General features: G+C 39.4%; 1 protein-coding gene across 1 annotated transcript; it reads left to right on the forward strand.

Annotated features, from left to right (window-relative positions):
- Window positions 1–468: 468 nt before the first annotated feature.
- Window positions 469–4,443, forward strand: LOC110949149 (bile salt-activated lipase-like). The gene is given in 17 exon segments (XM_051938585.1): window positions 469–626; window positions 878–1,025; window positions 1,251–1,370; window positions 1,439–1,636; window positions 1,735–1,865; window positions 1,970–2,057; window positions 2,060–2,076; window positions 2,163–2,277; window positions 2,460–2,646; window positions 3,273–3,448; window positions 3,451–3,480; window positions 3,946–4,074; window positions 4,077–4,108; window positions 4,110–4,150; window positions 4,262–4,314; window positions 4,317–4,415; window positions 4,418–4,443. Coding segments are annotated over 17 exon segments (1,656 nt in total). The 5' UTR covers window positions 469–560.
- The last annotated feature ends 14,352 nt before the right edge of the window (window positions 4,444–18,795 follow it).

The following is an 18,795-nucleotide window of genomic DNA, read 5'->3' on the forward strand; positions in this document are numbered from 1 at the left end:
TATCATAAAACACAGATTGAAATTTTCTGAAAATTACAGCTCAATAGCAGAAGAATATTTTTTGACATGCAATAATGTCACTTTAATCCAGTAAAAATAGTACTAATGGTTGGCCACAATGAAGGCCACCAAAGATTAATTTTATAACAGGTGAGTGTGACTTGGAGCACAGTTGGACAGCTGTGTAAACTCGGTAAAGATTGGCCTCCTGACAAAGGCTCAAGTTGGGAAAAAAATACTTTAAAAAAATCACTTTGGAAACCTTACTTTTCACTTACTCCTTTTTTGTGAAGACCAATACATGTCTTTGTAGTCTGATTTCTGACTTTCATTTAAAATAGAAATCAGCCTTCATTTTTCTTTGATCACTGCCTGTGTCAATTCTGTTCAATCAGTGGTTGAGGTCATCCTAGGTAAGCAAAGAGGAAAGAGTCAAAATGGTTAAATATTACACATGATGCAACAATGGGATAAGAGACCCACTTGCTGCACACTGGTTTAGGGGAGGGTTCTCCTTTATAAAAGTTCGGCTAAAAACCTACCTGGTTGTCACTTTAGTCATGATGGCGATTGTGGGGATTTTGGTTGCTGTTGCTGTGTTTCTGGAGTCGGTCTCTGCGACCTCTGTAAGTACCACACACATTATCATGTTTGTAGATATGTGTTTAGTACCTCAAAAATAATATTCAGTTTATTGAAAAAATATTTTATGTTTGTACCTACAATTCAGCTACTGTTTTTAATGAAATCAGAATTTGTCTTGACAGTTTTGCTGTCAGACAATTGAACATTCAAAATTAGATTTCATGAATGTTGCGAGAAAAACATTGCTATCTCATGCCCCTATTTCCTATTTTTCTGTAATTCATTTCTGTAGCTTGGAGTGGTTTACACAGAGGGAGGAATGGTGGAGGGTGAAAATGTTCGTATTAGCTATGGCAATTACATGGATATCTTTAGAGGAGTTCCCTTTGCTGACATCCCTGGAAGGTTCGAGAAACCGAAGCGTCACCCTGGCTGGGATGGTGGGTAGAACCAGTGTCCTTCCAATCTACTTGATTTTGGCCCGTAACTCCCAGCTTCCCTTTCTAAATAAATGTAATGATTGAAAAGTATTTGTCCTCAACCTGTTGACCTATATTTGAACATCAGCTAAAATCCTTAACGATACAATATTCTATTTATTAAAAGCATTGTTTATCTCTGTAAAATAATAATAATAATAAAATAACTTTTCGGTCTCTGGTCAGGTATTTTGAAGGCCAAAGAGTTTGCGCCGAGATGCCTTCAGGTGGACTTTCTCATGATTAACACCATGGGCAATGAGGACTGTCTCTATCTGAATATCTGGGTTCCTCATGGCCGCTCAGGTAAGGACTGATGGTAGCTTGACAAGTGTCTGAAATACAACACTACAGCTGTCTCTTTTATCCTTTAGTGTCCACTGGTCTGCCTGTCATGGTCTGGATCTTTGGAGGAGGCTTCCTGGTCGGAGGTTCAATGGGTGCTAACTTCCTTGATAACTATCTGTACAGCGGGGAGGAGATTGCAGAAAGAGGAGATGTTATTGTTGTGACAGTGGGGTATCGTGTGGGAACTCTGGGCTTCCTGAGCACTGGAGACTCTAGTATACCTGGTAGGTGTCTGGTAGATGTTTACATTACCAACTTCAAAAATATTTGCATGATATGATTAATTCTTTCCATGAACTGATTTATGTTTGATTCTGGTCAGGAAATTATGGTCTGTGGGACCAGCAGGCTGCCATCGCCTGGGTTCACAGAAACATCCGCTCATTTGGAGGAGACCCTGACAACATCACCATCTTTGGAGAGTCTGCAGGTGGAGCTAGTGTCAGCTTCCAGGTGAGAGCCTGTTTTTTTTCTAGGCGTCTAGCTCACTGTGTGATAAGGTGGATAGATTGTCAACGCGAGGATGTATTCAAACATTTATATTTGTCAATCTATAGACTTTAACTCCCCACAACAAAGGACTGATCAAGAGAGCCATCTCCCAGAGTGGTGTCGCCCTTTGTCCTTGGGGTGTCAACAGAAACCCCGCAGGTTCGCTGAGGAGGTACATTGCAGTTTCTCTGACAAGGTAACACTTTTTAAATAATTAACAGGAATAGTAATTAAAGATGATCTGAACACTTTCCCCAGATTGCATTAAAAGTCAACTGCCCTACCGATGACAGAATGGCTGCTTGTTTGAAGATGACTGATCCTGTGCAACTAACATTGGCTGGTTCCATTGACATATCCGGCTCTCCTGATTGTAAGGACTCCTCTGCGCACTACAACTTTACATTCTCATTTTTTACATTGTGTCAAACATTGAGTATGACATTGAATTTCTTTCAGACCACAGTGAAGAAAACTTTAATGATTAGTAAAAGTAAACCTGATATTGTATTACATAAATAACACATTCTGTGATTGATTGTCTGTACTTGTCAGCTCCCATTTTATTCAAACTGCTCCTGTCTCCTGTGATCGATGGCGACTTCTTACCGGATGAGCCTTCCAACTTGTTCCACAATGCAGCCGACATTGACTACATTGCTGGACTCAACGACATGGACGGACATATCTTCACTGGTGTAGATGTTCCATCAATCAACTCTGACTTGGTGGACACGCCAATGTGAGTTCAAGCCGTTTGATTGATGAGAAACAATATTTGCAAAATGTTCTTACTTAAAGCATAGAAAACTTTGATTAGAAATCTATTCAATTGAAATTAGTTTCATTCATGTAGCGCTAACTGAGCATATTTCATCACAATGCACTTCACATAGCAAGGCAAAGACATAACAAAATTTATATGGACAAACACAACAAATGTCCCGTCTCTTCTGGATTCACTTTGACTATACACCTCTCAACAGTGGAGTTGGGAAACTCCTTTTAACCAGGAGGGAAAACCTTTGCCAGAATCAAGCTCAGGGAGGGCGGCCTCTGCCTCAACCAGTTAGGGTGTGAGGATAGTGCCAAGAGAAAACATCACCATACGGAGAACAGCACAACACATAAGAGGGCAATTAACACTTGGCTTATTAGGGAGGCCAGTAACTGCATATCAGAGGATTGTTTGAGCTATTGGTAGTTTTGCCACGGTCGCCTTGGGGCTTTTTCTAGGAATCAGGCATATGGGTTCTGTAAAGCTTCTCGAGACAATTTGACTGTAATTGGTGCTATATAAATAAAATTGAATTGAATTGAAGGTGTTTTATCAAAGCTCAGTGCAAAACTCTCTCTTTTTTTTTGCAGTGACGATGTGAAGAGACTGTTGGCTTCCTACACTAGAGAGAAGGGTGCAGCTGGTTTGAATGAGGCTTACTCCACATACACCTCAACCTGGGGAAGTAAACCCGACAGGGAGACCATCAAGAAAACTGTTGTGGAAATTGGAACAGACTACATTTTCCTTGCTCCTACGCAGGCTGCCCTTACCTTCATGCTGCTAATGCTGGGTGAGAATAAAATCTTATTCTTATGATGTCCCTGTCACTTTATTTACAAGCGCTTTTGTTTTACATGCATAACTTTTCTTTAACTGCATGATGGTCCAATGTAGTAGAACAAACAACTTTTAATGAGGCTATAAACTTGTTTTTCAGATAGTATATGAAATTGTTCAAGATTCATGACCATTTTTCTTTATCTGCAAGGTGAAAGAAATCCAAGTTAATTCTTTTGGGGGGTTATTTAATCTTTCGTGTGGAACATTGGTTACCTGTCTTTAAACATGACATTAACAGCAATGGAGCAGTCAAGACTAATGGTGACACTGATTGACAACAGGGTCCTGCATATGAGAATGTGAATGGGCACTTATTGGGATTTTCTAAGATTTACTTAGGTTTTAGTATTTCAGAGTACACCCAGTCATTGGTGTAGTCTTCATCACAAACCTGTTTTTTCACCATCTCTTTAAAGAACTGACGCACGTACTCCTACGTCATGTCCGAGCCCAACCGTTTGGGCGGCGTCATCATGCCCTATCTAGCTGGATGGGCGGCTGACCACGCTGATGACCTGCAGTACGTGTTCGGAAAGCCTTTTGCCACACCGCTGGGTACTGGCCTAGCCATCGTGACCTCTCTGGGCTACATTGATTGCCTACTGACTAACTTTGCCAAAACTGGGTATAATTCTGCAGACAACAAACATGGCAGTATCACACAAACCTGAATCACTGATATAGAAAACGATAACTGCATAATTTATTTTGACCTGTTCTCTGGTTTTGTTGACAGAGATCCCAACAAAGGAGGCCTGAAAGTCCCTGCTACCTGGCCCCAGTTCACCGCGATGGACACAAGTATCTGGAAATCCGTAATAATATGAATGCAAACTTTGTAAGACAACAGCTGAAGCTGCGTTATGTGAATTTCTGGTCCAATGTCTTTCCAGCCTTCCTACAGTCTACTCAGAATAAAAAGCCTGTGATATTAACTATGCATCTGCATTTCAATATCATGTCAGAATTGCTTATGGCAATAAAATTCATGACAGCAACAAATGTTATTTGTTGTCTTTCTTTTTTAAGCATTTAAATTACTGCTACGGCTTCTATAATGGCACTTGTGGATTGCTGAGTTTTTTCTGACCTAGCTAGCAGACCTACTGGGGCCATAGCTAGCTGGCTAAAGTTGGTTAGCTGCTGAGCTAAATTAGCCAACTAAGCAGCCATTGTTCGTCCTGCTTCATCTTGGGTTTTATTTTCTACTGTTTGTCAAGAATAGAATAGAATAGGGTTTGTTGCCATTTGTACTAGTACATTACAGTACAGGTATATTGGGAATTCTTTGTACGTTTGTCAAAATTAGCTTTGTAAAAAAAATTAAATAAAAAAAAACAGATGAAGAGTTCCAGCAATAGCAGCAGCAAAAGAGAAACTATATGCATTATAAAAATAAAAAGGTACACATTTTAAGGAGCACTCTGTATTTATAAAAATGAACATATAAATATCCCGAGAGGGTTTGCACAAATTATATGGTGTTCCAGAATTAATATTTGCACATGTCAGTTTGTTTAAAGTGACTATAGTCATATTTCACATGAGTAATGCACTGATGTACATGGTGGTGGCGTTTGGTGACCTGCTAAAGGGGAATGATTGGCTTCAGAGATAATAAGTAAAGAAAGTAAAATGAAGTGTTCAACAGATGAAGTGAAAAGAGGGCACCCCTATGGTGATTTTATTTATTTTATTTGGTGCTACCATTACTTTATTTGATTTAATCACTCCTGTGATTTCATTACAGTTTCACTTACCTCGAGCGCTATTTCCAATCCAGCCGATTAGAGGGCCGTGTATCGTGCTGCGTAAAGAGTCGTGTTTTTTGGCACACAGAGAAAGAATAAACCTTTCCTGTGTGAACCTAATGGCCCATAGACATAATAAAGAGTAGGACGCCGTTCGGGGTGCTGCGCAGCGATAAATACGGCCGCCATCTTGGTCCGGTCACCCGCTCCACTCAGCGCTGTTTGACAGCGCATCCATCTTAACTCTGATATTAACTGATTTCACTGATATTAAGATAATAAGCTCGATATTAAGCTCGACTGTAGACAGGTATTTTGCAAACACTGTATAACACACACACACACACTAATATATGTTAGAGAAGCAGATAATTGGCAATAAAGTGAATTATTTTAATAATTTGAAGAGACAATATATGATTACGCCATATATACATATATAAACAAAATACTGACTACTGAACACATTAGTCAGTTTTCTGATATATTAATTATATTGATACTCCATGCATGATTTATATATGTAGTATGATTTTCTCTGATATATAACTTTATCTATTATAGCCTATATATATGTGAATGATGTTGATACTCCATCTATGATTTATATATATTCATTTTCTCTGATATATAACTTCTATCTATTGTTTTATATAGAAATATGTGTTCATTAGTCAGTATTTTGTTTATATATGTATATATAGCGTAATCATATATTGTCTCTTCAAATTATTAAAATAATTGACTTTACTGCCATTATCTGCTTCTCTAACATATACTAGTGTGTGTGTGTTAACAGGTTTGCAAATACCTGTCTACAGTCGAGCTTAATATCAGAATACTCTATTACTATATTATATTATCTATTATTCCCACTATAGATATTAAAATACGTTGAACCATTTGTCCTGTATCATAGCTACATGTGTGACGTTGCAACAAAAAAATATAAAAAAAACCGCGTGAAAATCAGTTTAATATTTAGAGTTAAGATGGATTAAATGCGCTGTCAAACAGCGCCGAGTGGAGCGGCTGACCGGACCAAGATGGCGGCCCCACCGCTCGTCAGCCCCAATAGGCAGTAGCGTCGATGCGGCAGCTACTCTTTAATATACGTCCATGCAACGCCAGCTCAATGTGTGTGCCTCCTCTATTCTTTTTCACAGGTCAGTAAACATGCTTATAATGAGTATACATTGCAGACTTGAAGAGTAGAAAATGTCATGACTAATGGGACTAAAACAGCGTGTAATGTTTGCATCCAAACCAAGTACAGATTTTTTTTGTATGACAGCAAACTAGTTGCAAGGGTGTTTCTCCATTCACTGTACCAGGGTAATGAATGAAAAAATACTCATACATCAGGTGAGATCTTAAACCTCACATTTCAGACATGAGTGTTACTGATGACTTCATCCTGGAGGTGATAACAAAGATTTGTTGAGTGAGGATACAGAGAAGCAAAACAGGTTTGGGTCAGACACTCAAACAAAAAGCGATCAGTGTCAGTGCTGAACAGCAGGATAGGGTCAGGCAGAATGCAGTTCAGATGCAGAAGAAGTCCAAGCTAATCACGCTGCAATACAGAAGCTTGACAGCGCAACTGCGCCACTCCTTGTCCAAGAGTTTAGAGAAAGCTTGTCACAACCAATAGTTAATTCAGCCACAGAGAACATAGATACTCCTTCACCACAACTAAAACAGTCAGCCAAGTCAGAGGTTAAAGGGAAATGCCACCAGTGTGTCTCTCATGGAAACGACAACTGCACACACTGTTTCCGGTGTGGAAAAGACGGACACAAAGCTATTGGCTGCCTGCAGAGAACAATCCCATCAGGAACTGGGTGAGGTCACTGGGGAGGGACCACCAGTGACCAAGACAGAGTGCAGTGTCCCACATCACAGAAAGCCACATTCCAAAGAGAGAACCCTCAAACAAAACAATGTGTTAAAGGGGAAACATGTTGCACAGTTGATTGGTGGTAGGTACATGGTAACTTGTAACTTGGATGGGGTAGTACTCCAGATGCTATTGGACAGTGGGGCACAGGTTAGTATAGTGGAGAAGTCTTGGGTGCAGAAGCCTTGCCAAATAGTAAGAATCCAAACCCCTTGAAAGACTACTTCCAGACCACCCACTCAACGTTATTGTGGCTAATAGGACAGATGTACCATTTGATGGGTGAATAGAGTTCTTGTTGAGATAACAAGTCACAAATATGGTTCAGTGGTCCCTATGTCTCAATGCTCGTCAGTCAAGAAAATGTTAGCAGCCTATTGCTAGATTTCATGCAGAACAGTGACCAAACTGATAACATGAACTTGGTGGACTTACTGTCGGAGACCTTGAAAATCCAGAAGAGCGATGCTGAAAGTCTTGTCTCTTTCATTCACACAATGCCTTCCCAGGAAGATTCTGAAAGCCCAGTGGGGAGAGTTGGAAAGAAGGGACTCACTGTCCACAGCAGCTAAATCTGTGAGGTTAAATGTCGCATTGGAGCTTTCCCTGGAGGAGGACCAATGCTATTGAGCCAGGTGTAGATTGCATATTACAGATGAGTTAGAGCTGCTTCCTGTTCTTGTTGACGTGCCTGCTGGTGCCTCTAAAATAGTGAGAATCCCAGTCTAGAATTTAACAAAGCATGACATCTTTCTACCTCCAAAGACAATCCTTGGACTCATTGAGGAAATTTCTGACAGTAAACCTGCAAATATTCTCTCCACTCCTCAGAATCCAGCAGACCCACACGGTGATTCTCTCCTGTGCTCTACCTATTGAAGCCCGACTGATGAAGGACAAAGTGAGGTGAATGGAACTCAGAGAGCTGCCTCCTCACAACAGAAATGGCATCCAAATGTCAATCTTGACTATCTGTCCGAGCACAAACAGGAAGTGGTAAAACAGATGCTCTATGAAGAATCAGACGTGTTTGCTCGTGAGGAAGGAGACATTGGATGTATTCCTGGCTTACAGTTGAAAATCAACACGACAGACAACACTCCTGTTCAGAAAAGCTACAATTCTATTCCAAGACCACTGTATAAAGAGGTAAAGGAGTATATTCAAAACCTCTTAGACGGGATGGATCTCTAAGTCAGTGTCGGCTTATTCCTCACCAGTTGTGTGTGTGCGCAAAAAAGACCACAGTCTGGGCCTGTGTGTTGACTTTCGTGAGCTCAATCGCAAGACAATTCCTGATCGTCATCCACTGCCATGGATCTCGGATCTACTGGACAGCCTGGCAGACAATTCATGGTTCTCGATCTTGGACCAAGGGAGTGCATACCATCAGGGTTTGTGAGTGGGGAGTCAAGACCTTTGACAGTGTTTAGCATTCCCTGGGGACTCTATGAATGGGTCAGAATGTCCTTTGGGGTGACAAATGCACCAGCCACATTCCAGAGGTCTATGGAGGGAGAACTCGAAGGCATTAGGGATGAGTTTTGTGTGCCATATTTAGATGATGTCTTGTGTTATTCAAAATCTTTTGCAGTACACGTGGACCATCTCAGTCGAGTGCTCCACCGGATGCGACAACATGGCATTAAGCTTCGTCCAGCCAAATGTGAATTCTTTAAGAGGCAAATCCGATACATTGGGCGGATGGTGTCAGGGGAAGGGATACAGATCAACCAAAGGATTTGGAAGTGGTCATTGCCCTGAAGGATAAGAAACCCTGCACCGTCGGATAGGTCCGGACACTGCTAGGATTTCTTAGTTATTAGAGGTCCTTTATTCAAGACTTTTCACAACTGGCAAGACCCTTGTTTGAACTCCTCCAGAGCCCAGCTGGCACAAGCCATGCCACCAAATCCCAGACCCGCAAGGGAAGAGGTCAAGCAAAAAACAGTGACAAGGGTCAACTTCCCTCTTGCAACTTCCCTCTTGCACACTCATAACTTTGACTATTGTGCATCAGAATGGGGTATCCAGGTTTGTGGAGGTGCTGACGAACCCTCCAACCTTGGCTTAACCAAATTTTGATAACCCATTTGTGCTACACACGGATGCTTCGAATGAAGGCCTGAAAGCCGTATTGTTTTTTTCTTGATTTCTTTTAGTGTTTCTTAAAGCCAGAAAGTTGCCATTTTAAATTACTTTAGTTTTGTGGTATGTCTGTGATCTGCTTGTTTTCTATAAAATTAAACAATTGAATGAACATCCTGAAAGACTGGCGATTCCATAATTTTTTGCCAGGGGTTGTAGATCCATATGCCAACAATAGGAGTGAAATTCAGGATCATTTATTTTGAAAACAAACACTAATCATTTTACTATCTGAACAAACACAGCAGTCGCCCAGTTGAGGTGTATTTCTTTATCTTAACTCATGCTGTGGGTTTTTCCTGATCTGAGAAGCTGCCCACCTGTTTCTGCAAGTCAACACCAGAATTGGCTTCATTACCAACTTCACAAGGACCGCCAGGCTCAGTTTTTTTCATTCTGTCTTCAGTGTGTGTATATCAACACTGTTTCCACTGTGTTTGCCAAATTTGGTGATAGGATCTTTGTGACAACAGAAATGAAGGTTCAGCAAGGACTTATTCTTACCTCAAATGTCAATGAAGAAGAACGACTTTCTTATTGCAAGTCTCGTCCAAGGTTTATCTAGTAGTAGTGGAGTATTTCCCTCCTTTTCAAATTGTCTGTCTGAACACTGGTCAATATAATTTGACCTTTGTAACAAGAATTTGTATGAAATGTCTCCTAAATGTCAAAGGGAAAACATAATTCCACCAAGTAATGTCAAATAATAACAATAAATTGTAAACTAAGTCACTGCATAAGTATTCACCCCCTTCAAGCCAGTGTTTAGTAGATGCAACTTTATCAACGATTACAGCATTGGACCTTTGTGGATAGATTTTAATCAACACTGTACATCTGGAAACTGCAGTTTTGCTCCGTTCTTCTTTGCAAGGTGAAGGTTACTGAGGGGTTTTGAGTGTACAGCTCTTTTATTAAGTCCAGCCACAAATTCTCAGTAGAATTTAGGTCTGGGTTCTGACTTGGTCACTCCAAAACGTTCACCTTGCTGCCTTTAAATCATTTCTGTATGTTTTGATTGTAGTCTTTGGGTCACTGTGTTGCAGGAAAACAAGTCTTTTCCAAATAGAAGTCGTGGTTCTCTTGTGGACTGTATCAGGTTGTCCTCCAGGATGTCACTATACTTTGCTACTTTAATTTTACCTTCTACCGTTACCTTTCAGTCCCCGCTGCTGACAAGCATCCCCCATCATGATCTTTCCACCACCATGCTTCTTGCCATGGTGCTGCCACCACCATGCTTCTTCACATCATAATGCTGCCAGCACCATGCTTCACATCATTATACTGCCACCACCATGCTTATAATAATAATAATAATAGTAATAATAATAATAAAAATAACTTTATTTGCATAGCACCGTTTAGAAGAATATTCACAAAGTGCTTTGACAGGTAGAGCATAGTGATAAAAGAGAAATAAAAGAGAATTTTACAGGAAAGCGAGTCTATATGGGTTTTAAGAAGTGATTTAAAAGAATCTACTGATTCGGCGAGCCTTATCTCCTCAGGCAGGTCGTTCCAAAGTCGAGGGGCACTGATGGAGAAAACCCGGTCACCCATGGATTTAAGTCTCCACTTTGGAACAACTAGGAGGGACCCACCCGAGAATCTAAGGCTGCATGAGGGGACATTCGGAGTTAGCATGTCTAAAATATAGCCAGGGGCAAGGCCCTGGCAAGCTTTAAAAGTGATCAGCAAAATCCTAAAATCAATTCTAAAACAGACAGAGAGCATACCATGATGCTGCCACCACCGCGCTTCATATCATAATGCTGCCACCACCGTGCTTCACAGTGTGGATGGTGTGTTTGTGATGATGTGCAGTGTTTTGTCTCCATCATCTAGCGTCCAGTCTGATGGTCAAAAAACTCAATTTTGGACCCAACAGACTAAACAATTTTCTTCTGCATGACTTCAGAATCTTCCTTTTGTCTTCTGACACACTCAAATTGAGATTTGGTAAGAAGTTTTTCAACACTGTCTTTCTTTTTGCCAATTTTCCACAAAGCTTTGACTGTTAAAAAACAGACAATAGTTGTTGTATGCACAGTCTCTTTTACACATGTGGACAAAATTGTTGGTACCCCTCAGTTAAAGAAGGAAAAACCCACAATTCTCACTGAAATCACTTGAAACTCACAAAAGTAACAATAAATAAAAATTTATTGAAAATTAAATAATCAAAAACAGCCATTACTTTTGAATTGTTGATTAACATAATTATTTAAAAAAACAAACTAATGAAACAGGCCTGGACAAAAATGATGGTACCTCTATAAAAGATTGAAAACTATTTGACCAGAGTGACATGATTAACTCAGGTGTGTCATTTAATTGACATCACAGGTGTTTCCAAACTCATAATCAGTCAGTCTGCCTATTTAAAGGGAGACAAGTAGTCACCCTGCTGTTTGGTGAAAAGGTGTGTACCACACTGAACATGGACAACAGAAAGCGAAGGAGAGAATTGTCCCAGGACATCCGAAAAAAAAATGATAGACAAACATCTTAAAGGTAAAGGCTATAAGACCATCTCTAAACAGCTTGAAGTTCCTGTGACAACAGTGGCTCATATTATTCAGAAGTTCAAGACCCACGGGACAGTAGCCAACCTCCCTGGACGTGGCCGCAAGAGGAAAATTGATGACAAATTGAAGAGACGGATCGTTGGAATTGTATCCAAAGAGCCCAGAGCAACCTCCAAAGAAATTAAAGGTGAACTCCAAGGCCAAGGTACATCAGTGTCAGATCGCACCATTCGTCGTTGTTTGAGCCAAAGTGGACTTCATGGGAGACGACCAAGGAGGACACCACTGCTGAAAAAAACTCATAAAAAAGCCAGACTGGAATTTGCAAAAATGCATGTTGACAAGCCACAAAGCTTCTGGGAGAATGTCCTTTGGACAGATGAGACCAAACTGGAGCTTTTTGGTAAGGCACATCAACTCTATGTTCATAGACTCAAAAACCAAGCATACGAAGAAAAGAGCACTGTCCCTACGGTGAAACATGGAGGAAGCTCAGTAATGTTTTGGGGCTGCTTTGCTGCATCTGGCACAGGGTGTCTTGAAAGTGTGCAAGGTACGATGAAATCTGAAGACTATCAAGGCATTCTGGAGAGAAATGTGCTGCCTAGTGTCAGAAAGCTTGGTCTCAGTCGCAGGTCATGGGTCTTCCAACAGGACAACCATCCAAAACACACAGCCAAAAACACCCAAGAATGGCTGAGAGAAAAGCGTTGGACTATTCTAAAGTGGCCTTCTATGAGCCCAGATCTGAATCCCATTGAACATATGTGGAAGGAGCTGAAACATGCCATTTGGAGAAGACACCCATCAAACCTGAGACAACTGGAGCTGTTTGCTCATGAGGAGTGGGCCAAAATACCTGTTGACAGCTGCAGAACGCTCATTGACAAATACAGAAATCGTTTAATTGCAGTGATTGCCTCAAAAGGTTGTGCAACAAAATATTAAGTTATGGGTACCATCATTTTTGTCCAGCCCTATTTCATGAGTTTGTTTTTTTAAATAATTATGTTAATCAACAATTCAAAAGTGATGGCTGATTTTGATTATTTAATTTTCAATAAATTTTTATTTATTGTTACTTTTGTGAGTTTCAAGTGATTTCAGTGAGAATTGTGGGTTTTTCCTTCTTTAACTGAGGGGTACCAACAATTTTGTCCACGTGTGTATCTCAGCTGCTGAAGAGTGTAAGTACTTTAAAGGAGTCATAGGTGTCTTGGTGGCTTCCCTTAATCATCACGCATCTTGTATGGTCATTCCATTTTTGTACTGTCCTGTCAATGTAAATCAAGTGGAATGGTGCAATGGAAAATCATTTCTCCATGTAGACAAAGCAGTCTAAGTGTTCTCTTGTCTTCATGGTGTAGTTCTATCCAAGAATTCACCAGTGACTGGACCATTTGACAACCATTTGAGACACATTCATTGCACTCACATGATCTCCATTCCACTAATTGTGTAACATTTGTAAATTCTTGTCCAAAAAGCCTAATTACTTCGACTCTAATTCAATGTCAAAAAAGCCCCTCTGAAAGTGGGGTGAGCAATTTTTATCGGCTCTCTTTATTGTGGCATTTCATCTTAGGGTGTTTGTTGTATAAAAAAATGTTCACATTACCTGGTTTCTACTGAGGAATGTCTGTGTCGTCATATCTTGGTTGTCAGTATCTCTAAGCTGACTGTTCCACCAGGCTGTTTCCCATCAGAGGTCAAAGGTTTTGCATATCAAGTCGTGGTCAGTTAACCCACAGGTGTAAGTGACATATCATCCTCGAAAGCAGCCGTGTTTGCTTCGTTTATTTATCCTCTTGTATGTAAGCACCTGGAGAAGAACTCGCTGGTTTCCTGAAAGTGATGAAACTGAGAATTTGGTTTGGCATTGCTCCCTGTCTCTGGGAACAGCCTGAGCAGCTTCTGTGAGAAACAGCCAAAACGGGACTCCAAGTATATCTAATTTACAAAGTACTCGTGATGATTTTGGGTTACAGTGTGCATGCATGTGATCATTGTTAAAAGGCTGTTTACCTTCACTTGTGAACCTTGTGAACATTATAACTGCAAATTATCAGATGGAAATTTCTCACATTCACAACACTGTCAAAGGAAAGGACAGGTTGACCTTTCTGCAAGATTGTCTAATCATTCCACAAACACATTGTTCAGTGTATGCACTTCGATGTTTCTGTCATTTAAAAAAAAACCTTTTGATCTTCTGGATTATTTGTTGTTTTTAACAGTTGTCATGTCTGTTTTATGCTTTTAACGTGAAAGTGCCTCAAGCTGTGGTGGTGAAAGATGGTTGCTTGCCAAACCTATAACCTTTGCAGAAACCCAGACCTCATACTGCCTCCAGTGGTGTGTTCAAAAACAGTCAGACTAAACAGAGCTAAACATCTAAATGCATTTTAGAATATTTTTAGGTGATTTTTAATACAGGAAGTGAAATTTTTGTCACACAATTTACAAATAGAAATTAATTCACATACAAATACATATTTTTAATACAAACAATATATCGTTTGGCCTGTTTTTTTCTTTAATTAAGATGAAATTTGATTTGTTTTCGATTTTTTACTAAATATTGTTTGTAATTTAACTCAAGAAAACCTGTTAAACTGTAAAGTAACAGTTAAAGAAACATCATTTACCATATTTCAGTATTTAACATACATCATTTTTCTTTTGGCAGTAAATATCTGTAAAATAATTTTTCCAAATTTTTAAATGTAGCATAAAATAGTAACTTTACAGTCAAATGTTGTAATGGAGAAAAACTCAAAATGTGTCCTCAGTGACTTAAAGCTTGTCCAGAATGACCATGTCCCTGAATACAATACTTTAAATGGTTGGATATCCATAAAAGAATCACGTGTAGCTGAATTAAATGCAGCAGCCAATTGTAATTTTTTGGTCACACAAATTACTATTTGTAAAAATGCCGATTTTTGATTTGATTTATCGTTTTGACCTTTCTCAAATTTCTTGAAACTTGAAATAAATTATTTGTACAAATTCTGATTTTTGATGCAGATGTTATGTATAAAAAATCAGTCAACATACATTTTCCCACAGTTTTTCTTTCTTTTATTTAACCCCTTAGAAGGATTTGTTTTGTTTTGTTTTTTAGCCCCAGGCATACTAAAGGAAAGATTTTATGGTTGATGGTTACTAAATGGGTCAATCCATCTGAATTCACCATTTTTAAATTTCTTTTAAAGTTCATGCCTGACCATCTTGTATTTTTCAGATTTTTCTTTCCGTTTCCTGAGAAAGCATGGCATCTCTTTCCACTTTTATGCGGACGATAGTCAGTTATATGTGCCTCTAAAAAAGAAAAATGCCTTCTCACTCAAACCACTTCTGGCATGTCTTTAGGACATCAAAGAATGGATGGCCTTGAACTTTTTAAATTTTAATGAAAAAAAGACATAAGTAGGGCTGCACAGTGAGTTAGTGGTTAGCACTTTCGCCTTGCAGCAAGAAGATCCCCGGTTCAAATCCAGGCCTGGCCCTGGGATCTTTCTGCATGGAGTTTGCATGTTCTCCCTGTGCATGCGTGGGTTTTCTCTGGGTACTCCGGCTTCCTCCTACAGTCCAAAAACATGCTGAGGTTAACTGGTTACTCTAAATTGTCCGTAGGTGTGATTGTTTGTCTGTATATGTAGCCCTGTGACAGACTGACGACCTGTCCAGGGTGTCCCCTGCCTTTGCCCGAGTCAGCTGGGATAGGCTCCAGCACCCCCCGTGACCCTAGAGAGGATAAAGCGGTGTATAGAGAATGGATGGATGTTCCTTTTCTCTGCCCTCGCCTTGTTGTCGTGTTTTTCTCCTTGTTTGCCACCCTGAAGTTTACCTGCCTTCAGGTTTGTGTGTTTTGTTTTGTGTCTTGTCTGCTTCCCCTTAAGTGCTCCTGTGTGTTACCTGCCTGATTTGCTCCTAAAGCTCCATGTGCTCACCTGGTTGGTGCTTTTTGGATTATTTATTTCGAAATTGCCTGCTTTCTGGGTTGTTGTTTTTTTTGCCCGTATCATACTTGGATCAGCAGCTGCCCTTTGTCTGTTCACCTCTGTTGATGTCCAAATTTATTGCTTATGTTTTTTTGTATCTTTTTGGAGTCAAAACCATCCTGCTGTTGGTAAATATTTGCCCTTGGATTATTACCTGAACATCCCCCAGACTGTTGCAGGAACTTTGCAGGAGTAAGACTGTTGATGTGTATGTGCAATCTGTTACACACCGTGCAAACATAAAACTCTGATGACTTTACACACCTCTACTACTAAATTAATCTAAGTGTTTTTTCCTCTATTTATTTTCACAGAGGAGCCAACAAAGGAGACCTGAAGGTACCTGTGACCTGACTTGAATTCTCCAGCAGAGGGCACCAGAGGACTCCTGGACCGCAGTGCTGAGATGAATGAATCTGTCACGGAGTGGAAAATGATGCTGCCTTCAACTCACCTTTGGATGACGATCCTGCAGCTTCCTGTTTTGTGGTCAGTGACACGTTTTTTGTTTAAATAAGATGCCACAAACTACACGTGGCTTTTTGTGATTCAACCTGACTATCTGTGTGTGTTTGATATCATCAGTCGTGGATGTGTGAAGAAAAAATCAGGAACTTTAAATCCACATCTGGATATTCTCGCAAACATTTATTCATTCATTAAAAACGTCACAACCAGCAGCTTCAGAGGAGGGAGGATGAGAGACGTACTGAAGCTACTTCCAGCTCAATTATAAGAAAATATGAAAACTTTCAATGTGAAAACTTTAGTCCAGTTTGTAGTTTCATACCTGGTTTAAATGATTAAAAGCCAAAAGCGTTCACTGAACTTTAAACAACTTAAAAATGTGTTCATTGGCAGAAATAAACTGTAAAATCAGTGAAAAATGACACAGAATATCTGCAGAATAACATTTTCAGCTGCTTTAAATCCAGTGAAAGTATAATTTTATAGCCACACAGTGTACATGAACAAATTACTGTTAAAAATGGAAAAAAATTGAAAAAAGAAAATGCTTTAATGTGCAATGTGAGCTGTTTTTGTTTAGAAGTGAACATGGAATTTATTTTTTCCATGAATTTCCTTACTAATTTAATGTTCAGCAAAATTCAACTATTGCCAACAAATATTTGTCTAATTTTTGCTCCTTTAGATACAACAAAAAAGGTAAATTTTACAGACTTAAAACAACTCAGTGTCATAAATGATTTGAAAACTGAGTTTCACATTTCTGTATTTAGGATTTTTAAGCGCGTCGTAGATGGAAGACCACAAGAGGGCGTATGATGCCCATGATTCTCTGAGACTTCATTATGCTGGTTGTCATTGTGACCTAAATCTGTGCAATTAGGAGGAAGGAGAAAAGTCCTCAAAGTTTAGATCACATTTGTCCCTCACAGTTGAAACATTAAAGAAAGGAATTCATATTTACTCCAATACGAATTATGAGTTTGGACAACCACTGAGGAAAATGTAAATATTTCCACACATTGCATTACAATGAATGCTGCCACCTGGTGTTCGGTTTTGTTTTATTTTTTTTTCTTTTTAAAAATTACATTTCTATCCTGCATTGATTCATCGTGTTTTTACTGTTTTATGTGGTTTTTACTTTTTAAATTTGTTTGTTTGTTATTGTTTGCTTACTGGAATGCTTGTGAAAACTGCTGCAAAAACAAATTGCCCTTCAACAAATAATACAAATAATAAAGTTGAGTTGAGTTTCAGGAAAGACACAAATTGGTGCATTAAAAAAGTATTTAAGACACAGAATTTTATGGGAGAAAATTCCCCCAAATACCCCAAACCCTCAATGTATCAGGTTCAAATGAATCCTATGCCCCTGCCTAAACTGGGGTGGGGTGGGGGGGTGGGGGGCTCCGAGTCAGCTGGGATAGACTCCAGCTGACTCGGGTGAAGGCAGGGGACACCCTGGACAGGTCGCCAGTCTGTCACAGGGCTACATATACAGACAAACAGTCACACTCACATTCACACCTACGGGCAATTTAGAGCATATTTTTGGACTGTGGGAGGAAGCCGGAGTACCCGGAGAAAACCCACGCATGCACAAGAACATGCAAACTCCATGCAGAAAGATCCCAGGCCCAGCCCGGGATTTTTGGTTTTGCCACTGTATATGGATGAACCTTTTTTTCATTGACATGTAAATAAATTTTGTGTGATTTTTTTTGCTTGTTTTACTGTTAGTAATAAAAAGAAATACAAAACCTGAGAAAATAACATACAGCATTTTTCCTTTGGCAGCAACTATCTGCAAAATGTTTCTCCCTGTTTTTTAAATAAAGCATAAATTAGGATGCATTGACAGTTAAATGTAGTAAAAATCTGAGAGAAATTACTTAAAACTGAGATTAACTCAATAATATATCCTCATCCTGATTTAAAACTCCAAAATGACTCCGAATTGTCCAAAGGTCTCTGAATAAAACTCTTTAAATCGTTGAACATCAATAAAATAGTTACATAACTGAATATTTATAGTTTTGGTTTTTCAAAAATGACTTGAAACTTGAAATGAATTATTTGTACAAATTCAGATTCTTGATGTGGATATTTTGTGAAGTTTTGGCCAATAAAAATCAGTTAAAAAACTTCTTCTCACAGTTTTTTCTCCTTTTCTTTAAACTAATGTGCTGCTGAAAGGCATGACCTAAAACTTCTCCAAAGTTTCTTTTATTTTATGGGTGTAAACATGTAAATTTGTACATTTTCCCAGCACATTTTTGGTATAGCACCTTCTATTATTATTGGTTATGGTTCACTGTATATAACAATATTTATTTGGTCATTCGTTCACTGTTTTTTGATAATGGCTTATTGCTTCTGTTTAAACAGGAAGTCACGTGATGCGGGAGTTTTTTGTTAAAAGCTAGGCCACAGCCATTCATTCATTGAATGGTGTGTTGGAG

The sequence above is a fragment of the Acanthochromis polyacanthus genome, chromosome 18, assembly GCF_021347895.1.
Source record: "Acanthochromis polyacanthus isolate Apoly-LR-REF ecotype Palm Island chromosome 18, KAUST_Apoly_ChrSc, whole genome shotgun sequence".
In the NCBI taxonomy this organism is placed as follows: domain Eukaryota; kingdom Metazoa; phylum Chordata; class Actinopteri; family Pomacentridae; genus Acanthochromis; species Acanthochromis polyacanthus.